This window comes from Drosophila sulfurigaster, chromosome 3, assembly GCF_023558435.1.
Source record: "Drosophila sulfurigaster albostrigata strain 15112-1811.04 chromosome 3, ASM2355843v2, whole genome shotgun sequence".
Taxonomy (NCBI): domain Eukaryota; kingdom Metazoa; phylum Arthropoda; class Insecta; order Diptera; family Drosophilidae; genus Drosophila; species Drosophila sulfurigaster.
Genome location: NC_084883.1, coordinates 16,446,858 through 16,468,646, shown reverse-complemented (window position 1 = coordinate 16,468,646; position 21,789 = coordinate 16,446,858). Strand labels below are relative to the sequence as shown.

Genomic DNA, 21,789 nt, shown 5'->3' with positions numbered 1-21,789 from the left:
TTCTAGCGTTACCATCTTTTGCTTTCGATAATTGACGACTACGTTGCCACATCGTCCAGCATAATTATTATTGTTACGCGAGCGCAAGCTGCTCCCGAAGAGTTTTTGTTTTTGCAAAATTGTCAAATAAATTGGTTGAAATGTTGGCACTGCGCAGCACACAAAGACTCAGCATACGGTGAGCTATCTATAGACCACCAAAATTACCTCTTATGCTCAACTCGTGCCATGTTTTTTTTTGCAGTGCTCTGCTGCCGGCTGTCTGCAAAAACGTGGGACTCGTCAACTATTCTAGCAGCTCGCAATCCAAAGACGACGATGGCTCCTCCTCCTCCGATGATGAGAAGAAAACCAAAAAGTCACGCAAGCCGGCCGAGCCAACAGAAACAGCGGCACAGCGTTTGAATCGTTTGCTGGGCAGCATGCAAACACAGTCCAATGATCAGTTGAGTGCCACGGAGTTTCCACGCCCCGGCGATGCTAATCGACGGCGCCGAGAGGCGCTGAAGCAGGACCCTGCATCTAACAAGGATGTGATCACAGCTGCCAAGAATATAGCCAGTATGTTGGGCAGCAGCGAAAGCGATAAGAAGCAAACTGAATCCGAGTTGCTGGCCAAGCTTCTAGGACATAATTTAGATGTTGCACCTACTGCAGATGGAGCCCCAGACGATGCCAAAGCCACAACAGGAGCGGAGTCCAGTGCCACAGAAAAGGAACTGAATTTGAGGTAAGTGTTTTGCTTCAGTTATTTGCAAATACTTAATACGGATTTTTTGATCTAGTGACATAATTGTCGGCATGAAGATTGATCGTCGCCAGCAGCCAGCTCATCAAGAGCAGACTCGCGGCGAGTATGTGCGTCGCTCGCTGGCATCACGCCCCCAATCCCGTTCGGACGACCGCAAATATCAAAAGCAGCAGCGACCACAACGTCACGTGAAGCGCGAAGCCGAAGTTTTCACGGGCAGCGTTAATTTATATGGCTGCGAACCGTTGGGCATCTTTACCAAAGCTGCTACCACACTTCAGGATTCACCTGACATTCTGTCCACCTGGTCGTCGCTTAGCGAACGTGAATTAAAGCTGCAGGCAGCACAGCCGCCAGCAAACCATTTCGAACAAATGATTCAGTGGACAACGCAGGGAAAACTCTGGCGTTTCCCCATCAATAACGAGCAGGATCTGCAAGAGGAGGCGAACGTGGACTTTTCCGAGCATATCTTTCTCGAACAGCATTTGGAGGGCTGGTGTCCCACCAAAGGACCCATTCGCCATTTCATGGAGCTGGTGTGCGTCGGTCTCTCCAAGAATCCCTATGTGACGGCGCAGGAGAAACAGGAGCACATTTTGTGGTTCCGTGATTACTTTGAGGCCAAGAAGGACATACTCAAGGATCTGATGAGCAAAGAAGGCATTGAGAAAATCAAAAGCGTTTCCGCTTAAAAAAAAAAGGCTTTTTGTTTTTCGGGGATGTTGTGAAATATTTGTTAAAAATATATTACTTTTTTTGCTTTATAAGTCGAGTCGATATATGTGTGTATTGTATGAGTGTACATAACTTGTATGTATAGATATAGATATATATTCGCTAAATAATACTTAATTTAAGGCAGATTCGCTTGATGCTTGATGTGCTTCGAGACTGTGCGCGGAATGTGTGCCAACATGACATCTAGTTGGGTGCATTGTTGTCCTTCAGAACAACAAGATGCGCTTCTCCACTGTCTTGCGGCAAATGGGGCAACCTTCGATTTGATCGCCGCACATTTGACAGGTGCCGTGTCCACAGAGAAATACCATATTCTTAATGCGATCGAAGCAAACGGGGCACATGGTCTGGAAAAGGAATAAAAACAGTATTAGTATGAGTTTCAGTCGAAATGAAGTTGATATTTAGAAGCAACTCTTTAGTAGCTTAGCTATCTATTCGAACTTCATGACATCGAACCCTAATATGCCTGAGCTCTGTAATGTTAAGTCTGTTGCTAGCAGTTGTCTGTCAGAGTACAGAACTGTTATGTTAACTCTGTTACAACACAGAACTTCTTAACAGCACATGTAGCTGGACTGTTATGTTAACCGCATTACATTGCGAGCTCTATAAACTAAGCTGTTAAAAGCTGCAGTCTAACATAGCAGAATCGATTACTTTTTCCCGCTCTCACCTGTTCTTTGATGTCTTGCAGCTGTTGTTTGAGCTTCTGCACATCGTCCATTTGGAAATTGTTGACATTCGAGGGCGCCAGCATGCCAGTCGCTGGCGCATTATTAATATTCGCAGCTGCTGCAGCAGCTAACAAATTGTTCTGGCTATTCAATTGATTGCTGCCGTTGTTGGTGCTGTTGTTGCCACCACCAGCCACCGGAGTAACCACCGTATTATTCATTGCCACGCTATGTCCCGAGGTATTCACACATGGTGGCTCAATGAACTTATCTTCGCTGACCGTAAGGGAAGCGGTGCCAGCAATGCTGACCTTCTCGGCGGTTCCATTGCCGCCGCAGCACAGCGTAAACGAGAGCATCTCATCGATTTGGGTGCGACAGAGCACACACTTCTTCATCAGTGCACTGCAATGCTCGCAGGCAACCATGTGACCGCATGGACGAAAGAAGACAGCCGCACGACGATCGGAGCAGACGAGACATTCGTCAATCTTCTCACGCGATGCGACGGTTTCACGGCAAATGAGACACTTCTTGACACGCGGCGCACAAGTCTCACAGCAGCTGACATGGCCGCAGGGCTTGAAGACGGTATCGCGCTTGGCATCCGAGCACACCAGACACTCCTCCAAGCTGGCCGGCTTTGTGTTATTGTTGCCAGCTGCTGCGCTATTCTTGCGACTGCTGCTCGACTCTGCGTGCTGTGATTGCGCCATGTCCGCAGCCAGACCATTAAGATTGAAGGCGCTGCCCGATGCCACGGTATTGAGCGGTATATTCGCTGTGGCCGACTGATGCATGCCAGCTGCAACTCCTCCAGCGCTGCCTCCTCCACCAGCTGCTGCAGCGCTTTGGGCACGAGCCCGTGCATTAAGACTGGTACCCGCCACATTGCCGGGCAACTCGGCATCATCGGTCTTGCGCTCGTTGTAGCACTTTAGCAGCGTCTTGCACAGATTGGGATCTGGGCACAGATCCAATGGCGTCTGCAGCTTGCGATTCTTGAGTGTCAAGTCAGCGCCATTGGCGGCCAAGAAGCAAGCAATCGATGCTGATGCCTTCTTGTTATTGGCATTGCGCAATCCCATCAACAGCTTGCCAAATCCTTCGACATCCTGTAGCTGCTTCAGCTGCGACAACGTGTGATGACGCAGTGCCTCATGCAGAGGTGTATCACCATCCTTGTCGGCAATATTCAAATCGGCGCCATCCTGCACCAACAGCTTGACAATCTGCACATGCTGACGCTCCACGGCCAAGTGCAAAGCCGTCTGCAGATTCACATTCTGTCGATCCATATTGGCTTTACCCATGTGAACGAGTAGCTCGGCGATTTCCACATGATTGTTGAGTGCCGCCAAATGAAGTGCGGTATATCCATCGTCCTTCTTCTCCTCCACAATCCAGGGACGATTTGTTTTCGTCAATAGTATGCGCATTGCGCTCGGATTCCCCTTGAGCGCTGCATGATGCAAGGCATTGAAGCCGTTGTTGTTGTTCAGCGTGATGTCGGCGCCAAAGTCCAGCAGGAGCGACAGCATCTCATCGTGCTCCTGTAGAGTAAGAATAAGTGGTTTAATTACAATTTAGAAAAACAGAAAGCTGTTATCGTTCACTATCTAATTGTCGTTCATCTTCTAAATAAATTATTATCCCTTTTAATATAGGAATTTCGAACAGACTTCCTCCCAATAAAGCATTTAACACTAGAATCTATGCTGTGCTCAAATTCCCGCTAAGTATACGTTTCAATCTGCATGTCAAATAAATCTAAAGAAGCTTCGGTCTCCGATTTTCGCCTAATTCAAGTTTCACTTTGGAGCAAACTTCTTTTGCAGTCTACATTATACTTCACAAGTTTAGTCAAGGCATGTCAATTAGTCTCATAATATCTACCTTCGATATGGCATCGTGTAGCGGCGTATCGCCCTCAGAGTCCTGCAGACTGGGATGGCAGCCAAGCGTGAGCAGCGTCTTCACCACATTCAAATGCCCCTTGTTGACGGCAATATGCAGCGATGTCTGGCGACGCTTGTTGCGCGCATTTAAATCCGCTCCAGCCTTGGCCAAAATCTCAATGACAGCCGCCTCATCACCAAAGGCGGCATGATGCACAGCACGATCGCCGTCCTTGTCCTCAATCTCCACGTCGACGGCATGACGCAACAGCACTTGAATGACCTCGATATGTCCATTCTGGCTGGCCGCCTGCAGTGCTGTGTGACCCGCAAAGACGCCATTCACATTCACCTCTGGTACTGCAACGCCACTGGGACTTCCTGCTGCCGCAGCAGCTGCAGCGCTTGAAGTCGAAGGCTGTCCAGCGCCAGCCAAATACTCCTCACAGCGGGACTGCAAAAAGAGAAAGCAAAATAAGCAAAGGGAAGACCAGAAAGCAAAAGATTACTGCAATAACTCACGGCAAATCCATTGGCGGCAGCCTTGACAAACTCCTCCGTGGCATCACCCGATACATTCGGCTCGAAGAGCTTCTTCAGTATGGCGGATAAACGTTCGCCACTGGGAATAACCGGGGCACAATTGCCGTCGCCAGTCGCATTAGTGGCAGCACCTGCGGCACCAGTCGACAGCACCTTGCAGACAGCCAGGGGGATTGTAAGTCCACGAAGTATTGCCCACCTCCACCTTGAGGTCATTGTCATGGTACACCTGCTGCACACGTCCAATTTTGCCCAGCGTCAGCTGCATGGCATCAGCCCATTCGCCATGGCCACGTTGCAGCATCTTGATGCTTTCCACATCCGAACAGATCTTGACAATGTCGCCCACTTGGAACTCGGGTGGCGCAGTCGTTGGTGACGACACCTTGGTGAGCACGGCTGGATTGAATGTCCAACGATTGCCCGAGTTGTAGGCTACAACAATGTCGTGATCCTCATCGATGCCCACGACCATGCCGGCATTGCTGAGGCACTCGAACATGCCGTCGGTCCAGCCGCCGTGTCCATGCTGCAGGGATTGCACAATCTCCAGATCCAAATCGACGGTGACCTTATCGCCAATTTGAAAGCCATGGGGCCCCTTGCCCGGTCCATTCTCGCCCAGCAGCGGCAAATGATCGCGATACACATTGCTGCCCTTGGCATCATTGACAACCTTCAGATCGGCCATTCCCTCGAAGCCCACGCGATACAGATTCTTCGAGCCATTGTCCCAGATGACATAGGCCGCAGACCGTGGCGAGGCCGACGACCAATCCTGTATCTCATTGACTTTGCCACGCCGTCCGACGCCTCCGTCCTGATCCTCCCACTGCCAGTCGACGCCACGCACAACACGTGCGCCTGGGAAAATGCCACGTGCCAGTACCTTTTTGGATTTGCGACGTGGTTCGAGCATCGCACGTTCACCGCCCGGTGTGCTAATCCTGTAGAAGCGATGACGCAAGTGATGCTTGTCGCCGTGATAACAAATCGAGCACAGATCGTAGTTGATGCACTCGGCACACTTCCAGCGTATGCCAAAGATGGGTTGCTGTCTGCAGGTGTCGCACATGGTGCCCTCATGCTTCACTCCCGTCGGAGCGCTGTCCAGAATACGCAAATCGTAGGCGCCGGCACAGCGATAGTTGGCCGCTGTGCCGTTGTCCCAGACGACGACAACTTCCTCGGCGGATTCAAAGTTGCGTACGGTGCCCACGTGACCCTCGCCGCCATCCTTGAATAGAAAGAAGAAACGAGATGAGATGAGCACGTTGTGTCTTCGATTTAACAAAGAAAAAAGAGAGAGTGTGAGACGCACGCTAATCACAACACGAAAATTATAATTGAAGCGCATTTGCTTAATCACGCTCCTCGTTGCTCCGATGTCCACAATCAACTAAACGGAACGGACCTATTAAGGGTGCACTCACATGTTGCACTGGCGGCCCACAACACAATTATTAATCAAGTCGCCGATCTCCAGAGATCGACCCCAAGGCACCTCCGTCTAGGTCAGTGCTAATGAAAAATATCATGAAAGCTACGGGCGATTGTGATTGATTCTGATGCAAAATGCACACAATGGGAATGTAAACAAATTCCAGTTGATGCAGTAACTAGATTATAAATAAATAATTTCTAATTTACATTTTGTAGTAAGGGCCGCATTCTCGACCTTTACTTTGCACTATTTGCCTATAAAAACATAACTATACTTTAGCCTTCTAGCTTCTACCTTTTTGGAGTGTGCATTGATATTTCAGTCAATCAAAGAAAGACTTGCACTGAACTAATGATATGTTGAACAACAAATTATTTCTACGTGCCACTTATAAACTTTCACCAAATTTGATAGAACTTGCACTTATAGTCACCGAGATCTAGAGTGTAGATTCTAGACGATTATATGAGCGGTCAGACAGACGGACGGACTTTGCATTATCAGCTTATGTGTTCCACGTTATCTGGAATATATTTTGAAGGGTCGCCGCTCATTAATGCTTCCATGGTGTGCTTCTGAACAGACAGACGGACTTTAATGCCAAGATATGTTTCAACTTTTGTCCTCAAATATGTTAGCTATAGCTCTTATGATCTTTGGCTACTAGTACCTTATATGAGAAGACCGTTAATGCTAAGAACTTATTATGAGTAAAATTCCTTGCACGCATTAAGAATACACTGCATTGAAGAACATGCAAAAGACAAACAATGTTCGTGAAATAAAGAAGATAATATAATTGAATAGTTCTTCAAATGCAGTAAAAATGTTCACATCAATTACAAGGTCAAATTTGGCAGCTTTAACTGTACTCGACGCTAAGCTGAAGACAAAGTCGTCATACAAATCTCGCCCCCCCATTCTCACACTATTTCCCTCTCACTTCCACTACCTCACGCTATCTCTTTCATTCACACACACACACACTTGCAGACTTGCTTATTATTCAAAAAACTCACGGACGCATTTATTCAATTAAATTGGTGCCAATTGATGGGCAATTTATTTCGTAAATGAATTTATGTAGCGTGTTATTAAACTCACCTGCTTGTTCCACTTCCAGTCTGGACCGCGTATGACACGAGCCCCAACTCCTTCCATGGAAAAGCGTCGAGCGACAGCTGCGGCCGAGCCAGCAGCAATACCTGCACTGCCGCCCCCGCTGCTCCCGTTGCCCACACCAGCTGCGACAGCGCTGCTGCTGCCTCCGCCGCCACCACCGCCGCTGACTACCACACCCACTGTGGAGGAAGCCGAAGTGGCTGAGGCAGAAGATGCTCCGCTGGCAGCCGCATTTGTTGAGTCTTTCGCCGCTGTTAAGGTCGCAGCGCAGGACATATTCTCTCTAACGTACAGCACCCGCACTCAATTAATATTGGATTTTTTCACTTTTTCTCACACCGACGGAGCCACAAGAAAAATGTCTTGCAGACAACTCTTCAGCAGCAGAGTTGCCAGCTAGCAAATATCGCAAGTGTCACTACTGCGCGTATACAACGAACAGCTGCATTCCAATGCAGTCTTCTTCACAAGTGCTGCACAACACAAAATGCAAATTTCTTTTTACTTTTTGCAAGTTTTAAGCAACGTGCTTAGTAACGCAAAGAAATTGTAAATGTTTGACACTTTAAATTAGTTTATCACATTAAAAACGAGAGAATAAAGAGAGAGCAGCTACACAAAACTAAAATTGTAACAAAAATAGTGCTGTATTGTAGGCTTGCCACCTGCATGCTTGACTACAGTGTTACCATCACCCAAATGATTTCGATAAATCGATAAGCAAACACAATCGATATAAATATTCATTTTACACCTGAAACGTTACAATATTACAGAACACTACAGAGACTGAAGTTTGAAATTGCAATTAAAATGTTAGAGGAAAACCCTTAGTTTTTAATTAAAAAGGTATTCTTTTAGATTATAAAATTAGTGTAATTTATTTGCAATATAAGCCTCAAAAATGAGTTTGAATAAAATCTAGCACTTAAAGTGAGAAATAACAAGTTAATTGCAAAAATACTATTGTGGGCAAAAGATATCGGTAATTTTGAATATAAATATTCTATAGCCAAATATTGTAATACTTTTTTAAATTGGCAATAAATAATACGTCAAAACAAGCTGCAATTGATTGTCCTTTTTTAAACAGCGTTGAAAATTTTCTTGTCGAAATATTGAAAATGCTCGAAAAGTGCAAAATAATAATAAGTCGTTGGCACAAGTGTATTGTAGTTGAAGGTGACTACTTTGAAGGTGTGAAATGAATTTAGAAAAATAAATAACAGATTCTTAGATTTATAAACAAAATTAGCGGTATTTTTTGTCCACAGTGTACAGTAATATCATATCAAAATGGTGAGTATATAGTTTGGTATAGTTTATAATTATTGGTATTCTTGTTAGCTGTTGCTTATTAATTGCAGATTGATGTGTATACATATGTATGTATATATTGTGATCGTTTAGCGATCAAATTCCGGTTCATCGTTGTAATAATGCTCACTAGAACGTATGCCTTGACTGCACTCAAAATGCAGTATTAACAATTTGGACGCATAGTCAGCTGGCAGCTGAAATTGGATATAGAATTAATTAAGAAAATAATGTATTCTACTATACACCTACTTTTTCCATGATGTCGTGTCTAATATCTGTCGCAGCAGCGTACAGTTCCAACGGCTGATGATTGTGTCGCCTGACTAAAATATCCAGCAAATCGACCACAAACGAATCCGTTATTCCCAGGCAATAGCAAATATTTAGATACCTCAACTGATCATTGTTACGGACCAGATGTAGCAACTCCGTTTCGCCAATATCCCGCGCACACTGCACCGACAGGCACTCGAGTTGTGTTAGATTCCCCAAATGATGCACACAGGAGTCATTACGCGGCTTACAGACGAGCCACTTTAGCGATTTAATCGATCCAATGAAGTGTGCCTGCTCCTCATCGATCCACTGCTTGCGATGCAATATCAGATATTCCAAATGTGGTGCACATTTGTTAGCCAGCGTTTTAAATAAGCGTGTCTTTTGATTATCGGGACAATAAAGTTGCAAATAGCGTAGATAAGGAAACAATGTGAGGGCAGTGAGTTCAGCATCGCTATCTTGAAACGATAGCTTCTCTAGGCGGCCGCAATGGGCGGCCAAATGTTTCAGCGTTTGTGTGGTCAGAAATCGCTTGGCATTGCGCAACTGCAGAATCCGCAAGCTCCTGAGCGATTTGGTGATGGCAATAAAGTCAGAGGACGTCACCTCGTCGTACATTTGCAGCTCCTCGAGATTCACAAAATAGCGAAGCTCTTGCACTGTTTAAATACAAATTTTTGGTGAAGTTAAAATACGGTTAAGCAAAAGTTTGATAACAAAAGTAGAGTATACCCGACAATAAAATAGCTGCTAAATAATAACACTTTAATCCAGAAGGTCTAACTACATCATTATTGTTATAGAATTCTAATCTAATTCTAATCTACAATTATAATAAATATAAATAGAAGCGTGACAAATTTTGAGATTAGCAAATGTTAAAACATGCGAGTCACACCAACAACAATATTTAATAGTGTCTCACATTCACGAACCCTAATTAATTGGATTAATCGCCATCTAGTGCAGACTACAATCCAGGGAAATATTACCGTCAAAATTCAGATATATTGTTAATTAGTTCCTAAGATGTAATCGTTGATAATAGTTTGTAGATTATTGGTGTTGCCCAAGACTATACAACTATATGGAGTCTCAAACTCTCTTGCTGCCTTTGCATACATTCTCTCTAGAAACTATGTATATACTCTGCAACTATGCAATAGTTACTAGCTCTACAAAGGAATTTATTTTTACACACAATAGTAATGAGCTACGCAATGCTCAATGCTCAATGCTCATCGGGTACACAAAGGATTGCAAATGACAATGACTCACGTTCGCGACGCTCAAAGCACTCCAAGCCCAAGTTCTGTATGTAAGGCAAGCGAAAGCGCATGTTTCTGATTAGATCTTTGCTTGTGCTCTTGTAATTGCGCACATAGACCTTCCTCAATGTGCTCAGCTGCAGTAAGAAAGGCTGTGTTCGGGCCACAGTCGCATTGCGAAGTGTGATGCTCTCGAGGCGGCTACAATATTTGGCCACCAGTGGCATCAGTTGCAACGGATGGTCGTCGTCACGATGGCATTCTAATGATTTCACGGTAGCACCGCACATCCATAGAAAGGCACGCCAGTCATCTAGACTCTTCAGTTTAATATCGCTATCGACGATTTCCTCGAAGCGCCGGCGATGTATATAAACAAAGGCATCACGAAATCGTCGACCACATAATGCGAAATTGACTTGATCCTCGAGGTTGTGCAGTAGTTTGAAGATTAACAGCAAACAATTGAAATTGATGTCCGAAAAGTCCGTTGTACGCGCCATAATTGTCTAAGCGCACGATTTGTGAAAAGCAAACACATATTTTTTTCAACAAAAGGTAATTAATTATCAGCTGATGTGTCAGAAATGTATCGTTAGAAGGCGTGATATCGATAATGTTGTTGAAGGAGTGACGGCATAAAGCAGTTGGTCTGTCAACTACGCACTTCTCTCATTCTTATCAGAATATGAGCTCATGCTATTCGATAGAAATTAATTCGATATATTTTTAGGTAAAAATAACTGCTAGTTTGGTTTTGGTATATTTTGCCATCCAACTGGTGGTATCTTATCGCAACCTCCTCTTCATCCTTGATCGCATCATATAAGTTACTGAGAGAATATTCGTTTTATTGCAAAATTTTAAAAATATTCTTTGAAGAAGTAAAATTCAATTTTAAACGATGCGCCCATTTTACAACAAATGTTTGTGGTAAATTTGCTCATCACTATCAAAGTGTAACCCGTGAGTTCATTTTAAAATTGGTATATTTTGCAAAGCAAAGGTAGTATATTTCGATATTCAGCTAGCGGTCACGCTGACGACGATAACGAAACAAGAAAGAGGAGGCAGCAATTTAATAAATTACAAAGGAAAAAAGGGCAAAATACAAATTATTGCAAGCTGTGTGTGTGCTTTAAGCAAGTGTACAATTCGTGCAAGGACAGTCTTAACCACGATACACCTACACACACACACACAGACAGAACCTCACTGCAGTACGCAAACACAAACACACATACACACACAAACACTCACACATACACAGTTTAGATGATGAGCAGCAGAACGGACACGGACGGCTCCTCCATACGTTTCAGCGATCACACACTGGACAAAGCCACCAAGGCCAAGGTGACGTTGGAGAATTACTACAGCAATTTGGTGACACAATACGGCGAACGCAAACAACGCTTGGCCAAATTGGAGGCGCAGCTGAAGGACGAAAGTCTAACAGACTCGCAAAGGCAGGAGAAACGCTTACAACATGCGCAAAAGGAGACGGAATATTTGCGCCTCAAGCGATTGCGTCTCGGTGTCGAGGACTTTGAGGCATTGAAAGTTATTGGCCGCGGCGCCTTCGGTGAGGTGCGTTTAGTGCAAAAAAAGGACACGGGACATGTGTATGCAATGAAGGTGCTACGCAAAGCAGACATGCTTGAAAAGGAGCAAGTGGCCCACGTACGCGCTGAGCGCGATGTTCTCGTCGAGGCCGATCATCAATGGGTGGTCAAAATGTACTACAGTTTTCAGGTGAGTGTCTCTATTCTCAACTTTAAATAAAATCACAGTCGTCGACGCTCAAAATCGAGTCATCGTCATGTTGCAGTTGAAAATCAATAAACCAATACAAGCGCAAAAGCGCTTGCCAAATCATATGGTCTGCGCCTTTGTTGTTGTCGTTGTTGTTGTTTTGATTTTGTTCTTGGTGAAAGTTTTCGCATACACGCAGAGCAACACTCACGCTCACACACACAAAGACTCGCTTACAATCACATAAATATATATGTATGTGAAGACCCAGCAGAACTTTGAGGCATGACAAACCTGCCGAATGGGGCATGACAAATATTTAATAGCGCGAAAAATACGATTGACTTACGAGTCAGTTACAATTAATAAAAAGATAGGAATTATGTAAAGCATGATTCAAATTAATACAAAAATAAAAAACTAATGAAAATTAACAAATGATTATAATTATGTGCTTAAAGTTGTGGGGAAGTTTATTATTATTTTAATAATATACAATAATAAACAAATATAAAATACTATTAAAATAAAAAAAAATTTGGTGATGGCAAATACTTGGTTGTGCGAATTACGAAATTACGATTAAAATGAATAAATACAAAAATTTAATATTTAAAAAATTAAACAATTAGATATGTATTTTCTTAGTAATTTAAGTAAACCAACAATTAAAATAAACCAAAATTTTATAAATACGAATTAATATTTAAGAATACGCAATACAAATTAGTTATTAATCATAAAATACTTATTAAAATTTGTAGATAAATTTATTTTATAAAGACTAGTTTATGTTGCCTATTAATATCTATTAATTTCATTACGCAACAGGATCAGGTCAATTTATATTTGATAATGGAGTTCTTGCCTGGCGGTGATATGATGACACTTCTCATGAAAAAGGACACGCTATCCGAGGAGTGCACACAGTTCTACATTAGCGAAACGGCGTTAGCGATTGACTCGATACACAAGCTCGGTTTCATACACAGAGACATCAAGCCGGACAACTTGCTGCTGGACGCGCGAGGGCATCTAAAGGTAAGCACTGAAATTGCTTTACAAATTATCACCTCGTTGATTAATCGATCATGTATCATGTTTAGCTATCTGATTTTGGACTGTGCACAGGTCTAAAGAAGTCACATCGCACAGACTTTTATCGTGATCTGTCGCAGGCGAAACCATCCGATTTCATTGGCACCTGCGCCAGGTGAGTTGCAAATGAAATTCACATTAAACCCATCAAAGCATTAACATTACATTTACTATATTTACAGTCCCATGGACTCGAAGCGACGTGCCGAATCATGGAAACGCAATCGACGCGCCCTCGCCTACAGTACAGTGGGCACGCCCGATTATATAGCACCCGAAGTATTCCTGCAAACCGGCTATGGACCCGCCTGTGATTGGTGGTCACTGGGCGTGATTATGTACGAAATGCTTATGGGTTATCCGCCATTCTGTTCGGACAATCCACAAGACACGTATCGCAAAGTGATGAACTGGCGCGAGACATTAATCTTTCCGCCCGAAATCCCCATATCGGAGGAAGCCAAAGAGACGATTATTAATTTCTGCTGCGAAGCCGATCGTCGTCTCGGTTCGCAACGTGGTCTCGAGGATCTGAAGTCGGTGCCGTTCTTTCGTGGCGTTGACTGGGAACACATTCGTGAGCGCCCCGCTGCCATACCCGTCGAGGTGCGATCCATTGACGATACGTCCAATTTCGATGAGTTTCCCGATGTCTCACTGGAGATACGTAAGTGACAAGTTCAATAAATACAATTAGACGTATTTCTAATGTTACTTCATGTGTTTGCTTGCAGCATCAGCGCCTGTGCCGCAGGGCGGCGAAATTGCCAAGGATTGGGTCTTCATCAATTACACGTACAAGCGCTTTGAGGTGCGAAATTTGGAGTGAAGCTGCGCGGCTTGCCAGTTGCCACAGTTTGCCACCAATACCACATCAACAACAACCACAACCACCAACAATAAGAACAAAAACAAGAAAAACTCACCACACCACAACAACACCACCACCAGCAGCAGCATAAAAAGAAACCACAGCATCAATTGCAGTCTCTCTAACAACAGCATCATCAACCACAACAACAGCATTCTCCAACGCTAGAAAACTTAATTTTCCTTTTCAATGTCTTACCTACATGTGTATTTAAATACTATAGCTAACATTTGTGATTCCAAAAAACAAAAAAAGAAACAAAAACAAAAAAAGCAACAAAACGAAAACGAAACAGTAAGAAAAGTGAACAAGAAACGAGAAACAACAGCAACAACAAAAATAATAACGATATGTATTGTAAATGTTTTTGAGCCTCAAATTAAGTTAGACGCTTCTACTAACTAAAATGCTCCACTGTGTACGTGTATGGCTTCGTTTAACACCGCCCTCCCCTCTCACTTGAATAACCAATTTGGCAATTGTTTATCATAATTACATAATATGTACGATTTGTTTTTTCCTTCATTGGGCAGCAGCGAAATATGTTGATAAATTTCATATACAACAAAAAAAACACAAAAAAAAAAAAAAGTAAACGTAAAATGTTTAAACACAATATTATTATTTAGAAAATTGTGAAATGTTTTTTAAATTTAGGCACGTTATTTAATATACTTACATATGTATGTTTTATATATTTATTAATTATGAAACACAACAACAAAAACACACGCGAATTGTATGTACTACAAAACAAAGAAAACATCAAAAATCAAACACGAAATTCAGCCTCACACAAGAACAAAAATACACAAATTAGTTACAAGAAGATTGTACGTATTTAATGTCGGTTTCTTTCAGTGTACACACGACCCCAGAGACGACCCAATCCATGATTACACTCTTACATAATTTTAGCGTTTCTCTTGTAGTTTTTCCTTAACGTTCTTCAAAGTTTCGTGTGTTTTCGAACAAAACAAAGTTATCGCTGGTAAAAACGCAAGTAAAATTAAATCGAATTATCTACTAAAAAATAAAAAAAACAAAAAACAAAACAAAAACGAATACAAATCAGAAGAGAAAGGAGTAAGAAGAACGGCAGATAACAACAGAACTCTAAGCGAGCAAAACTTAAAGTAATTAAAAGCATACCTATAAATAAATGAAACGAGTAAACAAGTTTTAAGAAATTATTTTTGGTAATAGACTATAATAATAAGCATACTGATAATAATGCAAAAACGCAAATGCAATAATAAATGAAACATGTGCATAATATGAACTAACAACAAAACTTTTCCAATTGTGTTTTATTCTAACGCTATATATCATAAATATTTCCATTGGGTTGAAGATCTTTTATGTGAGGAAAGATTGGCTATCTTCTGAATACTTCTCTAAAAGCCCTTAATAAATATCATTTTCCATATCATATCATATCATTTTTTTTTCTAAAATATAGCTGTTTTCTTCTATTTTCCATTTAAATTTAGCAATCAAACCCCTCCATTTTTTATCATATTTTTTCTTCAGCCTTTTTAATTAAAATGTAAGAACTAAGAGAAGATTATGAATATTTCTTTAGTTATTGTTGCTCAGCTTTAATAATAACAATTTCTGCTTTGAAATAATCATGATGATGGTATTTAAAAGAGATTGCTGAATATTAGGCTTCATTAAAAAAAGTTAATCCAAAAAGAAACTATGAAATCAGATTTTGGGTTTGAAATTTTCACAAATTTCCGTAGGACCTTCATTCTCTTAAATATTCTGTTGACAGGAACTTCCGATAAGTATTTAAATAATCTAAAATCGATATTATTTCATCCATTTTGTAGTTATATTACACAGCAAGATATCAGGACTTTAGAGCAGGATGTCTTACGCCGAAAAGTAGGCTACGTTTTCGAATCTGACAGATTGTACTTACCTTTTCAAAAAGAGCCAACAATATCTATAGTTATGGCAGACATAAAATAAAGAGACTTTCAAAACAAATAGAAGAATCAACAAAGAATACGACAAAAAGTAAGCGTTGTACATTTAAATGTATGTATATATTTTTCTTCATTTTTTTTTTCTCTTAAATCTTTTCAATCATCGCATTGATAATTCAGCATTCTCTGTCTGCTTATGTGTGTGTGTGTGTATAGAGGTGTTTGTTGTTGTGTGGTGTGTCGGTGTATTTGTTATTCTTCCGATAGCGTTACAGACATCTGAGAACAAAGATTTCAAATTCGAAATAATCTTCTGCACTGTAAGCGATTTTGTGGATTTACTTTTTTCAGTGGATGTGATTGTTTGTGTGTCTGTGGTCTGTGTATGTGTGTGTCCTGTTTGTTGTTGTATCTGTGTGTGAACCGGAATATATAGCTAGTTTAAAGATATATATACGTGTATATAGAGATATATACTACATACATAGGTATATATGAATGTATTTGCATATGGACTACAGACTACTAGAAATTGTTACAGCTGCTTAAGGTGGAGACGGGGGGAGAAGGAGGAATAGGAGCCGAATGGGGGGACGACAAAGAACTTTACAAAGGAAAATATTGTGGAAAACTGGTGTAAAACGACACTTAAAATGCACACACACACATACACACAAATTGTTCGTCAATTATTTATAGTTAAATATACGTTCCTATGTGTGTTTGCATGTATGTGTGTGGTTCTCTTCACATCGTTTTTGTATTTTTGTTGTTGTATTTAATTTCGATTTTTATTATTTTGAAATCTTTATTGGATGCTTGTAACGACGGGCAGTAGATCCATATAGAAATTATAATCGTAAAATGTTAAAAGTTTAACTATGTGCTTAGTGTCTAATGAAAAAATGTATACATAGACGAATATGTATTGTATTTCTGCTTAATCTGCTTAACTCAACTCTGCTTATATCCCTCGCATTTTGGTTTTCCTTTTCTCATTTTGTTTTTGAATTTTTTTGTATTTTTTTTGTTTAGTTTCTTTTATGCAAAAAGTTGTCAAGCAGTAAGGAAAGTGTTGTGGAAAAGGATCAGGACGATGGGGGGACAGGGGACGTGGGAGAGAGGGATTCATTCGGTTGTGTTGTGTTATAATGCTATGCGCTTTGCAACTATTTATAAATTTAATTTAAATTGAATTACAAGTTAAGTTTTCTTTTGTTGGGTTGTTTTTTTTTTGTTTTGTTTTTGTTTTTGCTTTCTTTCGGATTTTCATCGGATCTTTTGTGGTTGTTGCATTCTATCAAATCGTAGCTAAAACTTTATCCATTTATGCTAGGTCAAGTCGATGCTTGCTTTGATTTTTACGCTTGCTACAAACTCTCTGATTATTGGTTTCTTATTCCTTTTTTGTTTTTGGGTTTTTCTTTTTTTTTTTGTTTGCTCTACGATCGATAGTAAAATGTATATATAAATATATATACATATATATTTATGTAGTTAATATGTACGTTTAAGAATTACATTATTATAGGACATAAGTCTAATGGGGAAAAGGCATTCTAAGGATCTGGTTGGACAGGGGATAACTTGTGATTTGGAGGAACTAGCTATTCTGTAGGGTTTGGTTTTTTTCGTGGGTCAAAGGGCGAATTGGAATTTGGATTTGGAGGGGTGGAGCCTTGCATAATCATATATTTAATTAGTAGTAAAATTTGTATGTACAATTCGTTACGTTGCTTAGGACTGATCATCGATCAATAACATGACCTGTTGCGTTGTCGTTTGTGGATTCCTTGCGCACTCCACTTGATGAGCATTCCAATCCTTACGCTGGCAGAACTCCGAGCAATACGGCGTCTTTCGACACAGCGAGCACTCGGCCAACGCTTCCCGATTACAGTTGGCGCACTAAAAAAACAACAAATGTTAAAAGAAAACTTTTAGTACAGAGCTAGACAAATGGTATACTCCAAAGCCATACCTTCTTGGCTGAGATGATCTCGTTGCCATGCAATGAGCCCGATATGTTGGGATCATCAATGTCTGTGTGGACCTGGACACGCATCGCACTGACCGCCGCATCGCGTTCCTTTTGCAGCACTTCGATGCGTCGCTCGTAGTTCTGTTTCATCTCGTTGAGCAGTCGCTTAAAATCGCCAGTCGCTTTGACCATGGTGCAATAGACATGCTCAATGTTCTTCATCGATTGACTGCTGTCCAGGACGGCAATGGAGCCGGTATCGTTAATATTGACGACAAACGTTTCACGCTCATACGGATTGCCCATTTGCGTTTGGTCAACCAATTCGGTGGAGGTGTCTAAGCTGTCATTGAGCGCCGCCCATGGTTCATCCTTGGACGTGATATTGTCCTCGGCAAGAAACATATTGTTCTCATCGACGACACTGGCGGCGGCCGCTTGCGTCGGGTCCACATTGTTGTTGTTAATGCTGCTGCCGCTGGTGTTGTTGTTATTGGTGTTGCTATTATTGTTATTATTATTATTGTTGCTATGCGTATTGCGTTTACGTTTGGGTCCCGGTTCCACATCGAGATCCGTTTGATTTCGCTTTCGTCGCTTATACGGCGTAAATAGACGTACAGGGCCGGAGGCTGTAAAGAGAAATTGCAATGATGAAAGCGGATTACAATGTTGAGCGATTGTAGCAAGTAAAGGCAATAGATGAAAACAGCAGTAGAACATAGACTTGTAGATGCAAGTGTAGCTAGGAAAGCATCTCCAATTGGAGTGCAAATGGAAATGAATTGATTTCGAGACCCTTTTTAAATAAGTAAACCGAGTCAATAAACTTTTAAATATAAATAGGAATAGGATAACGTAAAGCTAATTAGAACCTTTTGAAAGATAGTGAAGACAGAGTCTATTAGATTTCTTGGACCGTAAAGGCCGCATTAGCTTATTGGAATATTTTAAAAGACTGTGAATAGAGAATAGAAAATAGGTCTTTATAACTCAATAGTCTTTTTCTTTAACAATAAGAAAACAAATGTGAACTGCATCTATTAAAATAATTCCCTTTTATATCTCTAAACTTTATTCAATTTTATTCTATGCAGTCTATTCCATTTCTCGACCCTCTTCAAGGAAGTAGAGAGCGTCTATTAGCTTTCGCAAACAATGAAAGGAATCAATATGCGATTTATCAAGTTACTAACAAAGAACATAAAATGATCTATCAACTTTTGATGCATTATAAAAAAGAATCGATGCACTTCTCGCTCATCACGCTCATCACATTCACATTATCTAAATTGAAGAATCTAGTGGCTTTGTCTATTTCAAAATTATAAGAATTATCCAAGAGTTTCACAGGATCTCTTTAGACTTCATCTATTAACTTGTGCATCAATTATCCGAAAAACTAAAAGGATCTAGTAGCTTTTCAGACCCATTTCAAAATAGTAATCCAGTAGCTTCGCTTAATCATTTTTCTCCCATTAGCATTGCCATAAATGAAAAATCAGCAATTAGCTAAAGGATTTGGATTAGTTGAATGAGGTTAAGGTGGTTAGCCTCACAGAGGACATTCGTAGACGTAGATGTTGTGATATACGTATGTATGTATGCAAACTCTCACCTGACTCACCTGCTTCGTCGTCACAGCAGACTGTGCAACTGCAGTTGGTTGCGTGCGGCGTTAACGTGCCCTCATCGATGAGGGACTGCAGCGATTTGCCGCCATATTTGATGGAACGTTTCCAATCCTTGCTCGAGCCGCGACCACACACATGCTCAAATTCGCTGGGCGTATGCCATTTATCCTTGTACTTGACGCAGCGGCCACGACCGCCCGATCCTAGTTTGCTGCGATACAATTCGGCGCAGGTGGTTTTACAGCGTATCTGGAAGACCTCCATGTGCTGGGTGCTCGATGTGGTTTCCGCCCAGCCCGTGGAGCCCGATGTGTTGCCGCCAACGCCGCCGCCGACACCGTTGCCACCGCCGCCACCACCGCCGGCCGTTTGGTCAAGCGTACCCATGCTATCATGGCTATTATTGCTACCAGAGCCATCGTGATTCAGTCCAATGGTATTTGTGGCGGTGGTATTTGTGTTCCCAGCATTGTTGTTGCCGCTCTGTTGCTGCTGCTGCTGTTGTGTCTGTTGCTGCTGGATGACAATCGTTTTAAGGTCACCGCCCATGCTGACCGCACCGCTGGACAGGTAACCATTGTTGTCGACGCACAGCATCGGCTTAAAGTGCGGCAGCTGATCGGGCGTAATCACATTAAAGGCCGTACCAGTTATCATTGAACCAATTGGCAGGGAAACGGGCACTGATACAACACCGCCACCGCCGTTGCCACCTCCTCCACCAGCACTGCCGCCGCCTCCTGCTCCACCAGCGCCGCCTCCGCCGCCGCTACCGCTATTATCGTTTGAGGAGGATGTGACCATGCGAACTTTCGTATCCAACTGCATTACCATAGCGCACATCACAGAAGTTCGCAGGAGTCGCAGTCGAATGCGTTCCGAAGGATTGTTGGTATTTTTTGTTGCGGTTGCGGTTGTGTTGTTTCGTCGTTCCGACGTTCGTCGTCGTTGAATTTGTGTGTTAATGCAACATCATTTTAATGCACGTATTTTAATAGAATTTCGCGAATAGATTTTTGTTTGTTGCACACACATATAATACATGAAAGAGAGAAATGAAAAAGAAAATTTCGTTTGTGTAAGTAAACAACACAGCATGGGAAAAATGAAAATCGGTATACACAACAATTTGTGCGCCACACACAAAATTCTGACGTTTTGTGTGTTGGGAGTTTTTGCGCCTTGTGGGTTGTCTGACAATTGGTGGTAGTGATGGTATTGTGGGCCAAAAGGAAGGGTGAGCGTCTCTGCGTCTGTATGTGTGTGTGTGTGCGAGTGGAGCTCTGCTGGTGGTGGCGGGCTTTTAGCCTTAGCTTTCTAGTGGGTCGTGTAGGGCGCAAGCATCGCGCGCATTTTTGTTGCGCCGCCTTCTCCGCCCCCCCACACACACACACACTCTCACAAACGAGCGCACCACTTGTTCTACAGAGAGCCAATATACATACACATACACTCAGAGACACACACATACACGCAAAAGCTTAGGCAGCGCGTTCGACAACTGCGCGTTTACTGCGCGGGCATCCAGAGACACGAAGCGAAACGAAACGAGACGAGTAAAACGATGTGATATGTTGTTGTTGTGGTTGTTGGATACGAAGGAATCAAAACGAACCACCCTCTTTGCCGCCAACGAACCGAACGAGCTGAATGGAAGCGCTCAGTAGTTGGTTGGTTTTGTGGTGTTGTGTTGATTTACCTGATGATGATGGTGATTCTCTAATATGACCTCTTCTTTCACAACATCGCGCACGTCGTCGGTTAATGCGGCCAAATCTTTCACTTCACGTATTCTGCTCAAATGCAGCTCAGTTGTGGAATCCTGTTCCATATTCTGCACCACCACAACAACGCGATATAATAATTTTTGTTGCTTCTTCTTGCTCTTCTGTTTTTATTGCTTGCCTTTTGCTGTTGTTGTTGTTGCTGCTGCTGCGGCTGCTGTTGTTGTTGTTTGTTGGATATGAATGTAAAGTTGTTCATCGAATTGTTGCAATTGCAATTGGTGTACGACTACGACTACAAACGACAGCGACGACGACTACAAACGACAACGATGTGTGTCTGTTTGTCGTTGGTTTTGTTGTTGTTATTGTTGCGGCTCTTCTTGTTGCGTTCCCAATTTATTGGCGCGCACAGAATTTACACTGATATCCGTATTGTATGCACGTTGCCTTTGGCTATTTACAGTTAATTTATATGTTGCAATTTACATTTTTACATTTCTTAAAAGTTGATATCCTCAGCGATATAAGAAACACACCGATGTATCGATATGGCCGATAGTTGAGCAAAAAAAATTTCACTACTCGATCAATTTATTCGATGAGTTTTTAGTTCAATTCATATCGAAAAAAGTAAACAAAATCTATTATTTAATTGGAAAAATTATATAAATAAAGTTTAAGTAATAAAATAAATTAATATATAATATGAAATAATTTTATTAAAAATAATAGTGCAATTCGTT

At 41.8% G+C, this 21,789-nt stretch overlaps 5 protein-coding genes across 7 annotated transcripts; 2 read left to right on the top strand and 3 right to left on the bottom strand.

Annotated features, from left to right (window-relative positions):
* Nucleotides 1-18: 18 nt before the first annotated feature.
* On the top strand, nt 19-1,526 carry LOC133845659 (small ribosomal subunit protein mS31). Its single transcript, XM_062280165.1, has 3 exons — nt 19-178; nt 245-730; nt 786-1,526. Exons 1-3 carry the CDS (start codon nt 141-143, stop codon nt 1,444-1,446), a joined length of 1,185 nt encoding a protein of 394 aa, XP_062136149.1. The 5' UTR covers nt 19-140; the 3' UTR covers nt 1,447-1,526.
* A 136-nt stretch (nt 1,527-1,662) lies between these two features.
* Nucleotides 1,663-7,821, bottom strand: LOC133845655 (E3 ubiquitin-protein ligase mind-bomb). The gene is given in 6 exon segments (XM_062280162.1): nt 1,663-1,839; nt 2,169-3,722; nt 4,066-4,521; nt 4,590-4,781; nt 4,783-5,847; nt 7,159-7,821. Coding segments are annotated over 6 exon segments (3,702 nt in total). The 5' UTR covers nt 7,453-7,821; the 3' UTR covers nt 1,663-1,698.
* Nucleotides 7,822-8,331: 510 nt separating this feature from the next.
* On the bottom strand, nt 8,332-10,688 carry LOC133845658 (uncharacterized). The gene is made up of 3 exons (XM_062280164.1): nt 10,054-10,688; nt 8,746-9,434; nt 8,332-8,690 (listed from the first exon to the last, which is right to left on the bottom strand). The coding sequence occupies exons 1-3, from the start codon at nt 10,544-10,546 to the stop codon at nt 8,583-8,585; spliced, it is 1,290 nt and encodes a 429-aa protein (XP_062136148.1). The 5' UTR covers nt 10,547-10,688; the 3' UTR covers nt 8,332-8,582.
* Nucleotides 10,689-11,065: 377 nt separating this feature from the next.
* Nucleotides 11,066-14,863, top strand: LOC133845657 (serine/threonine-protein kinase tricornered). The gene is made up of 5 exons (XM_062280163.1): nt 11,066-11,798; nt 12,630-12,839; nt 12,905-13,011; nt 13,079-13,563; nt 13,631-14,863. Exons 1-5 carry the CDS (start codon nt 11,319-11,321, stop codon nt 13,723-13,725), a joined length of 1,377 nt encoding a protein of 458 aa, XP_062136147.1. The 5' UTR covers nt 11,066-11,318; the 3' UTR covers nt 13,726-14,863.
* Nucleotides 14,864-16,702: 1,839 nt separating this feature from the next.
* Nucleotides 16,703-21,595, bottom strand: LOC133840179 (deformed epidermal autoregulatory factor 1). 3 transcript variants are annotated; one of them, XM_062271869.1, is made up of 4 exons: nt 21,225-21,595; nt 19,304-20,141; nt 17,686-18,317; nt 16,703-17,612 (listed from the first exon to the last, which is right to left on the bottom strand). In XM_062271869.1, the coding sequence occupies exons 1-4, from the start codon at nt 21,300-21,302 to the stop codon at nt 17,442-17,444; spliced, it is 1,719 nt and encodes a 572-aa protein (XP_062127853.1). In that variant the 5' UTR covers nt 21,303-21,595; the 3' UTR covers nt 16,703-17,441. The 3 variants fall into 3 exon arrangements, with proteins under 3 accessions (XP_062127853.1, XP_062127851.1, XP_062127852.1); XM_062271867.1 differs by having other exon boundaries at nt 21,019-21,594; XM_062271868.1 differs by having other exon boundaries at nt 19,313-20,141; nt 21,019-21,594.
* Nucleotides 21,596-21,789: the final 194 nt, after the last annotated feature.

Bases quoted from the DNA above. Each gene is read 5' to 3' on its own strand.
- LOC133845659 (XM_062280165.1), top strand. From the start codon at position 141: ATGTTGGCACTGCGCAGCACACAAAGACTCAGCATACG. The intron at 179-244 runs GTGAGCTATCTA...TTTTTTTTGCAG, and splicing joins ACACAAAGACTCAGCATACG to TGCTCTGCTGCCGGCTGTCT. The intron at 731-785 runs GTAAGTGTTTTG...TTTTTGATCTAG, and splicing joins GAAAAGGAACTGAATTTGAG to TGACATAATTGTCGGCATGA.
- LOC133845658 (XM_062280164.1), bottom strand. From the start codon at position 10,546: ATGGCGCGTACAACGGACTTTTCGGACATCAATTTCAATTGTTTGCTG. The intron at 9,435-10,053 runs GTGAGTCATTGT...GTATTTAAACAG, and splicing joins GTGCTTTGAGCGTCGCGAAC to TGCAAGAGCTTCGCTATTTT. The intron at 8,691-8,745 runs GTAGGTGTATAG...ATCCAATTTCAG, and splicing joins GACACGACATCATGGAAAAA to CTGCCAGCTGACTATGCGTC.
- LOC133845657 (XM_062280163.1), top strand. From the start codon at position 11,319: ATGATGAGCAGCAGAACGGACACGGACGGCTCCTCCATACGTTTCAGC. The intron at 11,799-12,629 runs GTGAGTGTCTCT...ATTACGCAACAG, and splicing joins AAATGTACTACAGTTTTCAG to GATCAGGTCAATTTATATTT. The intron at 13,564-13,630 runs GTAAGTGACAAG...GTTTGCTTGCAG, and splicing joins CGATGTCTCACTGGAGATAC to CATCAGCGCCTGTGCCGCAG.
- LOC133840179 (XM_062271867.1), bottom strand. From the start codon at position 21,150: ATGGAACAGGATTCCACAACTGAGCTGCATTTGAGCAGAATACGTGAA. The intron at 18,318-19,303 runs GTGAGAGTTTGC...TTCTCTTTACAG, and splicing joins CGACGAAGCAGGTGAGTCAG to CCTCCGGCCCTGTACGTCTA. The intron at 17,613-17,685 runs GTATGGCTTTGG...TTGTTTTTTTAG, and splicing joins AGATCATCTCAGCCAAGAAG to TGCGCCAACTGTAATCGGGA.